We start from the raw sequence: 11,019 nt of genomic DNA, 5'->3' as shown, positions 1-11,019 counted from the left end.
GAGGTGAGCCGGCAACGACAATAATAACAACAACAGCAGCAAGCAGCACAACAACGACAACGATGAGAAAAGAAGCAGGGTCGTCCACCACCTCTCACATACCCCGAACAGCCAAGCGATCGAAATCCCACAGGGAAGCGATCGTTGGAGAGGAAAGGGAGAAGGTAAGTAAGGAACCAGGTATAAGGAAGAGAAGAGGGAGGAGTACGGAGTAGTAGAGAAGGAGGAAGGGTGGGGAGGAATTAACTACGGAGGAGAGAAGAAGAAAAGGGTAAAGGAAAGCGATGGCAGCCACGGAGAGTAGCCTTGGCAATGGAGAGAGGGAGCGATTGGCGGAGATCAGGAGTCGGGGCTAGATACGGTAGGCGGTCAGCGATTATAGGGGATGGCAACTCCTCCATCTTCCATCTTCCTCGATTCTGCCTGCAGTTGTCTCGAAGAGAAAACATCTTCAAACAAGATACAGATACTATGTACAGTACTCATCATAGCTTATAACACTCTACCTAGTGACTAAATATGGAGATTTGAACTGACTCGTTGCTTCTTTGATTCTTCAACAACCCTTGTCATGGACCCTTTTCCTACCACCCCCCATGTCTCCACACATCGCGCAGTGCTATGCAGGGTCCCGAAATGCGGACTGATTGAGAACGGCCAGCCCGGAAGAACGCAACCAACAGAATATCCACTTGCTCACGCTCAATCGGAGAATCAATAAAAGAAGCACAAAAAGAAGGCAAACCCAAACAATCCCCGTCCCACCCGTACACGGGTCTAAACACTAAACTCGAGTCGGTTGCCCGCAAAATCCCGGGCAAAGAACCGACGTGGATATTCCTCCGTCGGACCCGAGCACATGCCCAACCGGTCTACATCCATCGGAGCTGCGGGACCTCCGTTTTCTTGATGCGCTAGGATGCGTTTCTGCAGCGTCTGCAACTCATCCAACGACGAGACGCGCAGGCAGGCGTGTCGCCGGGAGTCGAGCTCGGGGTTAGGACCCAGGTTGACGTGGATCTGTTGACTTCCATCGGGGGTAAGGTTAAACCTTTTTCAGTCAGCAAACGGGTCGCGTTGCACCATGTGGTGAGGTCAGGACGCACCAAAGGATCGTGCCTTTCTGGAGCTCGGGCACGGGGGCTGATTCCAGGCCGAGGGTATCGCCGTAGAACTCGGTGGCTTGGTCCAAGGTGCCATCGGGCACGAGGATATTAACGTGATGGATGCCGGAAATCATGGTGCGGAGATGGGTCTGGAGAAGGCGAGATTTGTCTCTGATGTGGTTGTTGTAAGTTATCTGATTATAGATATGTAAGTGATGGGTCGGAGGGGAAAGCGAAATAATTGGGGATGCAGTCATGCAGACCCCGCATGCCACCTTATATAGTACTCTGGTGAGTGGCTCAATACGAGAGACGGACCCAAGTGGAAGCATTTCCCGCCAAGGTGGAACTGCTCGCCCAGTGAGTGTCTCGGAATCCCTTTTCCTGGGAGAATTCCCCGCGGGGCGAAATCGTGTCTAATCATGGCCCATTGTTGTTTTTGTACCATGCTCAGTCTGTCCAATGCTCCGGACTTTTATCCGTGTAGTCTCCCATGCTGGGATGGAAGTTAGCCACGCGAACGCAACTAACATGGAGGTTAAGTTGACCTCTCGGTCTGTGTGTGCGAGCCGACACAGGGACGGGTTTGATCTGCGGGCCGAAACCAACTCGTGTCCCAAGCTTGTATCTGTGACAGGATATATGTATCCGTCCACGGTCGGTGATAGCAAGTATCTTCTTGGGGCGGTGTGGCAGGGGATAAGCAAAGTTGGGATCAAAGAGGAACCGGCAGCTTCTTTATAATCTGGCGGCCAGTATGCCACCAAGCTGTGCTCCCCATGATAAGAGAAAGAGACTGATCACACTCTCCGAGAATCCAGGCTGATGCATGCATGCGTCATAGTTGTGGGTACATGTACGTACTGTACTGTACTGTACTAACTGGTCTGTGCGCTCTGGTGGTCCCTGAAAGAATTAAAGCATTCGATTCCCCGCATCGGAGATTTCTTTTGTCTTTTGGTGGGTGCGGGATGGTGGGTGTGTTGTACTCTTTAACAGTATAGATAGCGAGCGATAAGGCTCCATGTTATGTGGAAGGAGGTTGGAGTTGTGGTTTTGGTTTTATCTTCCCTATCCTTTGAGTAATGTTCTACGTACCAAAGCCCAGGTGAAGGTTCTATTGATGTTATCCGACAGAACTTACAACAACAAGTAACTTTTATAAACCAAACCAACCCTTCTGACAAAGCAACTAGGATGAAATCAGTTATAAATATACGTGCGTGATAACATTTGTATATCTCTATTTACTACATAGTTTCTTGGTTCACTCTCAGGGTAATATATTCACATTCCTTTCAAACTGCCAGTGAATGCGCGTGTCAGTCCCTTGGGGTCTGGAGATCAAAGGTTTGACCGCTGTTTTGAGCGAACAGTTTACTGGAATTAGGCCGGCGCATCCATACTATATATATTCTGAACATGAAATCAGTAGCTAACTACAGACTGGGGTTAATTTGATTAGTCCCCATTCGGACATGCTTCTGTATAATTGCTAAGTGGTACTTTGTACATGATGCGTTTGATCGTTACTATGTAGATTCCTGGAGCTCGAGTGAGAAAGTAGGTCCCGGAAATATACTGCGAGCAGGACCTTGCCGATGCATCCACCCCGACCCAACACACAGAACGCTTCAGACTCTACTTCATATCCGACCGGCCAAAAAGTAGAAGATACTAGCTCCGAGTAATACGTCATATTCACTAAACTCCATAGCAAGACAGACATACATACATGCATGCAAACATACATACGGTCATACACATCACGATGCCGGATACATACAATCAACAATCCCATCGACATCCGTCTGTCTGGTCGCATCGTCCCATGAACATGCATTCGGGGATTCACATCAACTAAGAAAAGCAAGGTATTTAAGCGACAGCCGATATGAACAGGAATAAGAGGAATTGGAATTGCATGACCGACCTCTCCGGACAGGTACGGTAGGAGCGAGGGATCTTTGTTTATCTTCAGATAATATCTTTAAGAGATTCATCTAGGGAGTAGGTGGAGTAACAACCGTAGGGCTGTGAGGGGACGAAGGGAATTGGAGTGGATGAAGGAGGGTGGAGGAGAGAGCCTAGCTCGGGAAATGTCTATATTTACGACTCGAATTCGACTTTGCTGACCACGTTGTCAGGTGCATGGGCTGCTGCTGTCGAAGAAGGCTGGGTATTGTCATGGTGACCATCCTTGTCGTCAAGGAGGGAAGCGTCGTCCTTGCCGCGCATGCTGATGACCTCGGCGCCTTCGAGAAGGTCACGATCGGCATCCCGTACGCTACGGCGGTCCGGATCAGCGCCGTACGCGCCAGCTCCCCAGCTGGAAATGCCCCCGACAATGGACGGGGCGGAAGTGGGGCCAGTGCGGCCATCGTAATCTTCCTCGTCCTCTTCGTCTTCTTCCTCACCGCGGCCCAGGGCGTTGCGTTCCAGCTCGCGCTGCGCTTCGTCCATGCGCTTCTTGACTTCGGCGGCCATGCGGATTCCATCAGACACGATGTTGTCCAGAACGCCGCGAAGACCTCGGCCGGGAGGAACAATACCACCCGATGCGCCTCCAACAGAGGGAGCCGACATGGCGCTACTCTGGGGCTTGGGGGCGTTGATGTTGGAGAACGTCGTAAGATTGGACGAGAGGGACGAAGCGGTGGCAGCATATGAGCCATGGTCGGAGAGGTGGAATGACTGGGGGAAGTAAGAGTCGAAGAATTGTTCCAGAAGCTCATCAGCTAGAATGACCATGCGGAACGTGGGTAGAGTGATGTGTAGAGGGTTGTTAGGATCAAGAGCCGGGTTAGCACTTTCGGAAGCGGTTCGATTGTGTTCGGAGTCACGCTTCTCTTCCGCAGCGAGCCGGGCAGGCTGTTCCGTAACCGCTGTGTGATCGGATTTGGTGTCATCGTCCAGATCAAGCAGGTCCTCTTCTTCATCGTCACCGATACTGAAAGACCCTAGTTTGTCTGCAGTTTCATCCGCGTCTTGCTGGGCTTCTGCTGCCTTGGCCCCGGGCTTGCTGGGGTCGGCATACTCGAAACAACGCCTAATGAAGGAGCTGACACTTCCCAAAAATCTCTCATCGGTGCTCAGCTTGTCTTCACCGCGAGCGCCATCATTCGATTTCAGGTCGTCAACAGACTGAGTAGGTGTAATGGTGCCTTCAAAGCCTCGTCTGGAGAGGAATAACAGAGCCTCGGACATGCGAAGAATACCTTCTCTATCAACCGTGCCATTTCCGTCATCATCATAGAGATCGAAAAAGTACTGGATGTTGTTCATGATATCCCGAGGGCCCTTCAGCCGAGCCAGACCGTTGACAACGTTCTGCAAGCTGATGCCCTCCTCTGGATCAGTTGCCCATTTCCGGTAAAGACGTTGCATGAATTCGTGATCGGTTGGCTGATTCTTGGTATTCCAAGCAGCTGCCTTGCCCCATCCTCGGAAGCTGTTGGAGCTCTGCTCGCTGCTTGAAGACTTGCGCGGCGAATCCGAAACGGCCCATTTCGCGGTGACGGCGAGAAACTCCCGGAAGGCGTCGTAGTCCATATGCGTCGGGCTAGGGCCAAGACCGACACGGCCGACCTCTCGATCAACGGGAGGCCCAAGAATGGAAGTTCTTTCGACCCTCTTCTTTTCCTGGCGTCTTCTCTCTTCTTCCTGCAACTTCTGCCTCTGCTGGTTGTCATACAAGACTTCATAGTAGCGGTCATAGATGGCACCAAGGTCGTCCATGCTGAGTTTCTTGCTGTCGGGACCCAAGTTCCGGATGGAGGTGCGTTTGGCGAAACTTTCAATGTTCTCCAGCACGGCGTCCTTGTGCTTTTCTCGCTGCTCAATAATGGTCTGATGCGTGATCTGAGAGAACTCCTTGAAGGCTACCACCATCAATTCCTGGAAACGAGTGATCGCGCGCAGCTTGGGGTTCTCTGATCTAGGGTGAGCCGACTCATCCAGGCGTGAGAAATATGACTTGAGGACAGAGATGAAAGATCCGTCGTCTTGGATATCCAAAAGTTCCTCGCCATTGATTCGGAGGATAGCCAGCCCGACCTGGAACAAGACCTTCGGCCCTTCCAGGAAGAAGACATCCAAAACGCGGAAAGCGAAGACCAGAGGCATCGAATTGATGTAAAGGGACAGGAACCAGGGAAGAGAGACCACAGAAAGTTGAACGTCGGACTTGGTCAGGTGCTCCCATAGCACAGGCATCGTCTTTTCCACAAGAGACTCGAAGACCTTCTGATCAAGCAAAGTACCGTACATCGTAGTCGAGTAGTAGCCTGGCAAAAGCCGATCGCATAGTACAGAGAGCAGAAAGAAAGCTTGTGCTTCAGACATGTATCTAGAATGAAAAGTTAGCTCATGGTCATAAGAGTCAATGACACGGCAAAATCGCGTACATCAGAAGAGCCGCAACGACGATGTTCATCGCCTGGCAATATCCAATCTCTGCATTGATCCAGCTGTAGGCCGTAAGGACTCGTCGAAGGCGCCCGATACCTTCCTCGCTCTGGAAGCCGGCATACTCAGGCAGACTACGGTTCAAGTCCTTCTCGATCTCGTCAATCGCCAGGGACTCTTGCCCCGAAAATTTGGCCAACGTGTCTGTGTATAATTTCGGCGACCTTAACCGGAGGTATAACGAACCGGACGAGACCTCCCAAACCTCTCCACGGAGGCGATTCGGTAAACCAACTCGGATCAACTTATGGAAGGTAGGCTGGCGGATGAGTGTCGCGTTGCGACCATTTTCTACAGAAGTCATATTCAACATACGTCTCAGGCATTTAAACGGCGGTTTCCACACGGGAGAGTCATACCTCGAAAGTACTCCCCCCACAATCGCATTTTACTGCGGTCGCGAAGTTTGCGAGCATCGCCGGGATAGCGAAAGATCATCCCCAGCCCGGCGTCGGGCGGCTGCCGCACGTCGGAGGCATCGCCATCCTGGGCTTTCCCCTTGGCCCCAGAGAGTAGATACTCCGAGTAGCAATCGTTTACGACTATGCGCAGATTCTCGATCTCCTTCATGCCCTCCCGGAGTCCTTTCTTCAGCCCGTCGCAGAATCGCTCGCAGGCCTGCCTGCTTCCAGCCAGCTGGATGGTGAATCTCTGCGGGATGAACCCCGGAGGTTGTTGCTTGCCCAGCGCACCGTTCCATGTCGTCAACGCCAGGGAGAAGATGTGGCTGAGGCTGTTCAGCCGTTCCACCCGCCGGATGCAGCACAGCGGGATGGTGAACCCATTGCCAGATGGGCCTGTGCCGTTGGTTTGGCCGGCCCAATGTGTCGAGGCCGTGAGACTAGCGGAGGGGTGGAAGCTCGTGGCCTGTGTGGAGAAGCAGAGGAACCGCTCACTGAGGTGGAGTCGCCCGGCATATCGGTTGCCGGCATGGTCGAGGTTCCGAGGACCATCTCCGGAGGTATGCGGGATAGGAAGTATGAGCTCGGCGGTGATCTCTTGCAACGGGTTCTGGGAGTCTGGGAGTCGGAATTGTTGGCGAAACAAGGAGGCCTTGGAAGGGTTGCGATCGGAGGAAGTGAGCGTTGGTAGGGTAAAATTGGCCGGGTCGATGAAGGACTGGGCCTTCTGAACGAATGACGTCCACTGCATCATGCCGTCAGTGGAGAGCAACACAGGCTCCTTTATGGTAGTCGTAGAATAGAAGAGAGAAAGGAGATGTCTCCAAATGCGTCGGAGTCGAGAGTATAAGGCTGGCTGGCTGGCTGGCTGACGGGCGAGCGGGCGGGCGGATGCGGGAGCTGCTGGAGCTCAGACGGCGAGCAGGACGGAGCCAGAAAAGGGTAAGGAAAGGTCGATGGTGGTCATTTAGGCAAGATAAATCATGGCATAGGATCAGCGCAGCATCATTCAAGTGTAGAGACTCAACTGCGAGCGACAGAAGGACTCGGAATGAGGATGTTTGGAGAGAAAGAGGAGGAGGAAGAGCAGAGCAGGAAGAGAGAGGGAGGGGAAGGTCTCCGGGCGATGATCGTTCCTGGCCGCCTTCCGTAACCACTGTCACGTGACGCATGTCACTGCTGAAAGTGAGACATGAAAAAATAGGTCAGCGTAATTAGCAGACTAAGGCGAACAAGACCCCCTATAATTCAAATTATTCCTGCTTACAATACACGAGGCACCTCGGAAAAGAAGAGGATAGTTGCTACACTAAAGACTAACATCCTAAAAGTCCAGAATCTGCCTTTGACAGACTGAAGACAAAATACAATATCACTGCTAACACACATGCAGGACGAAGAAGGAAAGAGAATTGAGTTTTTGAACGAAGGAGGTTATATCTGTCGCAAACGGAAAACAACCGACGAGGACTTGTTGATATCAATCTATTTGCTAGAATTTGCTGCAGTCCTCCCCCGGCATCACATCGTGGCCTTACGGGGATACGAGATTTCGATCGTTCCAACCGGAAGAGGGTCTTCTGCAGCTCATGAAAACCGGTAATCAGTGCTTGCTGGAGACGTCCTCAAGCACGGCTTCCTCGTCACTGTAAGCGGGAGGAAGCTCGTCCGCGGGCTCGGTCATGAGACCCTGCTTTTCGGACACGGTGCCCTGCTCGACGGGCTGCTTGGGAGCAGAGCGACGGTACCGCTGCCACATAAAGACGACGATCTGACCGACCAACATACCAAGTGCGCTGGCAGCCAGGCCAGCCAAAACACCCAGGATAGCGGGGACGACAATGAAGCGGACGACGCGGTGAAGAGTGTGGGCCAAACGGTCATGGTGGTGGTGGTGCATGTGATGACCGTGGGGGCCGTCAAACTTGCCCATGTGACCCTCAAAGCCGTGATGACCCTTCCCGTCCATCTCGGGGAGAAAACCTCCGGGGAAGCCCTCAGGGTCGGGCTTTCCATGGCCGTGCTCACCGTGATGGTGGTGAGGGTGAGGGGGATGATCGTGGTCGAAGCTGTGGGCATCCCCACAGTGATGGCCCTTGGGTCTGGGGGCAAAGTCGAGCATCCGGGCCTTGGCCGCGGCGAACAAGGAGCGCATGCGGTCGAACAGAAGCTTGCGGAGGCACTTGGGCTTGCCACGGCACTGCGCCCAGGAGCCGCGGTCGGGGGTGGTTTCTTCGATCTCGGTCTTCGCCATGAACAGCTCCCCGGTGTTGGAGTCGTGGATAAGGGTAACGGCTACAGTGTCGAGGGGAACTGGGTGGCTGTCAAGGTCGAGAACTGTGAAGCGAACTTCCACGAGATCCATCGGATCTTCCGGGAAGGTCGGAATGGGCATCTCCTCGACGGCGTAACCGACGGCGATAGGCTCGGACTCTGCACCATCAGAGAGTCGGTGCTGGACGGCGGTGATCAAGGTCGGAGGAGGGGGAGGGAAAATCTGGCGACCGTTGGCCAGGAGAAAGCCGTCTTCGATGGAGAAGTCGAGCGTCTGGTGAGAGGGGACCAGGTCGTTAGCGCCCGCTATGGGCATTCTGCACATGATGGTGTGACTTACAAGAGAGGTTTTGTGGCCATCAGTCCAGCTGACTGTTCCATCCTCACTGACTTCACGGAAAGGACATTCGGTGCAGGCAAGCTCAACTTGCGACTGCTGAGGGGCGTAGGCCTCGAGAGGGTGGAAGGGAGGGAAATCGGCTTCGGGGGCGAGGGACTCGCCCTCAACTTCGGGGATAACCAGCAGGGCTTTGGCACCGAGGGCGAGAGTGCCCCCTACTAGGCACGAGCGAAGCTGCATGATGGATGGATATGGAGAGGATGGGGAGATTCAGGACATGCACATGGAAATGAAAGGAGCGGATCGTGTTAGCACGATAGATAGAGTAGTTGGGACAAATAGAGATGAGACAAAGAACAAAGAGTAGGAGCAGAAGAGAAGAAAGTAGAAGGTGGGATGGGTGTTGGGCGAGAGGGAAAAATGCAGTTGTCGTACGTAGTCGGCGCAGGCGACTAGACTAGTCGTAGGAAGACCAGACAATTAAGGCTGGATGAATGGAGTGGATGGGGTGAATTGAATGGCTTAGCGGCCGGCGCTTTTGGTCTCTTTCGCCGCTGAGCACTTGAAACTCAGGAGCCATGGAAGCCTGAGAGCCTGAGAGAGGGGGGCTTGGATGCCTGGGGCCAATCTCGGGGGGCAATCCCCATTGCTGGTTGGCTGAGGGGAGCGCTGTGATGGGTCCGATGACGCATTGGTCCTTGGCCGCTAGTCCTCTTCCAACATAGCTGACGCATCCCCTTCAGTCAGATTCCTGCACGTGACTGGACAATGCTCGAAATAGAACGGACGCCCAAGGTTGATTATCTCAGCTATCCATGATTCTTCTTCATGTTCTCCCCGATGCAGTAATTAAGTCCGTGGAAAGCGCGTATTTCCCTCCAGGCAACAGCCCTCATGTAGATATATACGAATACGACCCGCAGTACTTTGATAGCTCTGTCTATCTCTATCCGATCACAGCTTTGACGTCTTCTGCCCCTTAACATTAGGTACCGCATCTCCGGACAGTAGAAAGTCGGGATACTGAAGAGCGCCCTGAGCAGCTCCCCCGGCTGTCATGCGCCACGATGCCCCATCGACTAGCTCACACCATCAGTTCCTTATCTCACCACTCCGTTAAATCAGAAAACTTACCAACAAGGGTCTGGCCACTGACATAGCTGCCAGTGTCAGCAAACAGGTATACAGTGGCATCAGCAATGTCGCGCACGGAGCCCAGCCGCCCCAGTGGCTGAGACTTGACATAGGCCTCCTTGTTATCGGTCGGCAGCAGACGATCCATGCCCTTCATCCAAATGTTAGCCACAGACAGCACCGAACTCAAGGAGCACGAAGCATTAGCATACCTCCGTCGAGCCGATAGGACCCGGGGCAATAATGTTGGAAGTCACCCCCAGCGGCCCGAATTCAATAGCCACACTATGCGACAGCGCGTCCACGCCGGCCTTGGCAACCGAAACATGGGTCTGGAATGGCATGGTTCTATAGTGGATGGTGGCGCTAACAAAGATGATCCGACCTCCGGTCCCCAGCGGAAATGGCTTGACTAGAAAGCACAATTATCAGCCTTAAACGACGCGGGACACGGCAACAGGGGCTCCGATAACTCCGAAGTTCCGAGACTTACGTGTATCCGAGTCGATGCTGTGCTTCTTTGCCGACTCCACCAAATAAGGCAGTGTCGCCTTTAGGGTGTTGTAGGATCCGAGGACATCGATGTCGATGACTGACTTGAAAGCATTGGCTGACAGCTGGTTGATCGATGCCAGGAAGTTGCCTGCTGCGCCAGCGCTTCACCCGGGTCAGTCAGCAAAGCACAACAAACACACAAATATCTGTCAGTCATACATAACATAGTCGATGCCCCCCAGCTCCTTGACACAACGGCTAGCGGCGTCATTTAGGCTCTCAACCTTCCGCACATCCACGGCTCCGATGCCGATAACCTTGGCTCCGGGGCGGGCGGTCGCAATGTCTGTGGCAACCTTCTCGGTCTTCTCGACATTCCGACCGATGATACAGGCATTGGCGCCTAGATGTACGAGAGCACGCACTTGTGCGCTGCAGATGGTGCCCGCACCTCCCGTACAGAAGACGACCTTATTCGCTATCAGGGGTCAGCCATGGTCAGCCTGCATGATCGGACCAGTGGGCACAGGTTCGTAGGCTGGATTCTGACGAGACTTACCAAAAATGCCATCCTTCCACGAGTCGCTGAGATAGTATTCTTTTGGTAACGCCATGATGGAGTCTGAGTTGATTCGGAAAGTGTAATGGAGTTTGGAGAAGGGATGAATAGGAAGATGGCCAGTTCATTCCATTAATGCGGTGTTCTTCTCCACAGTAAGCGGGCGGGCCCAAGCCGCGGTTGTTGTTTGCACTTCGGCAACCTCGGCTTTGCCGCCTTAGTCCTAGCCTGCTGCTACGCCTG

General features: G+C 53.3%; 4 protein-coding genes across 4 annotated transcripts; all 4 read right to left on the bottom strand.

The window, feature by feature from the left end:
- Nucleotides 1-777: 777 nt before the first annotated feature.
- Nucleotides 778-1,240, bottom strand: BO82DRAFT_286233 (putative glyoxalase family protein; the record flags this gene model as incomplete). Its single annotated transcript, XM_025631534.1, has 2 exons — nt 778-1,051; nt 1,107-1,240. 2 exons carry the CDS (start codon nt 1,238-1,240, stop codon nt 778-780), a joined length of 408 nt encoding a protein of 135 aa, XP_025490710.1.
- A 1,546-nt stretch (nt 1,241-2,786) lies between these two features.
- BO82DRAFT_355469 (GTPase-activating protein) lies at nt 2,787-7,012 on the bottom strand. Its single transcript, XM_025635459.1, has 3 exons — nt 5,933-7,012; nt 5,513-5,864; nt 2,787-5,454 (listed from the first exon to the last, which is right to left on the bottom strand). The coding sequence occupies exons 1-3, from the start codon at nt 6,723-6,725 to the stop codon at nt 3,216-3,218; spliced, it is 3,384 nt and encodes a 1,127-aa protein (XP_025490709.1). The 5' UTR covers nt 6,726-7,012; the 3' UTR covers nt 2,787-3,215.
- Nucleotides 7,013-7,215: 203 nt separating this feature from the next.
- On the bottom strand, nt 7,216-8,828 carry BO82DRAFT_433292 (uncharacterized protein; the record flags this gene model as incomplete). The annotated part of the gene is made up of 2 exons (XM_025640859.1): nt 7,216-8,522; nt 8,589-8,828. 2 exons carry the CDS (start codon nt 8,826-8,828, stop codon nt 7,578-7,580), a joined length of 1,185 nt encoding a protein of 394 aa, XP_025490708.1. The 3' UTR covers nt 7,216-7,577.
- Nucleotides 8,829-9,359: 531 nt separating this feature from the next.
- BO82DRAFT_355466 (SDR family oxidoreductase) lies at nt 9,360-10,891 on the bottom strand. Its single transcript, XM_025635458.1, has 6 exons — nt 10,777-10,891; nt 10,437-10,695; nt 10,216-10,379; nt 9,935-10,134; nt 9,723-9,873; nt 9,360-9,667 (listed from the first exon to the last, which is right to left on the bottom strand). Exons 1-6 carry the CDS (start codon nt 10,829-10,831, stop codon nt 9,543-9,545), a joined length of 954 nt encoding a protein of 317 aa, XP_025490707.1. The 5' UTR covers nt 10,832-10,891; the 3' UTR covers nt 9,360-9,542.
- Nucleotides 10,892-11,019: the final 128 nt, after the last annotated feature.

The sequence above is a fragment of the Aspergillus uvarum genome, assembly GCF_003184745.1.
Source record: "Aspergillus uvarum CBS 121591 unplaced genomic scaffold BO82scaffold_36, whole genome shotgun sequence".
In the NCBI taxonomy this organism is placed as follows: domain Eukaryota; kingdom Fungi; phylum Ascomycota; class Eurotiomycetes; order Eurotiales; family Aspergillaceae; genus Aspergillus; species Aspergillus uvarum.
Note: the sequence above shows the minus strand (reverse complement) of the source record. Positions and strands in the feature narration are given on the sequence as shown.

Coding starts and splice junctions, on each gene's coding strand:
- BO82DRAFT_355469 (XM_025635459.1), bottom strand. CDS start 6,725: ATGCAGTGGACGTCATTCGTTCAGAAGGCCCAGTCCTTCATCGACCCG. Junction 5,865..5,932: donor GTGGGGGGAGTACTTTCGAG/GTATGACTCTCC, acceptor TGACTTCTGTAG/AAAATGGTCGCAACGCGACA. Junction 5,455..5,512: donor GTCGTTGCGGCTCTTCTGAT/GTACGCGATTTT, acceptor TTTTCATTCTAG/ATACATGTCTGAAGCACAAG.
- BO82DRAFT_355466 (XM_025635458.1), bottom strand. CDS start 10,831: ATGGCGTTACCAAAAGAATACTATCTCAGCGACTCGTGGAAGGATGGC. Junction 10,380..10,436: donor GGGGGCATCGACTATGTTAT/GTATGACTGACA, acceptor ACCCGGGTGAAG/CGCTGGCGCAGCAGGCAACT. Junction 9,668..9,722: donor CAGTGGCCAGACCCTTGTTG/GTAAGTTTTCTG, acceptor GGTGTGAGCTAG/TCGATGGGGCATCGTGGCGC.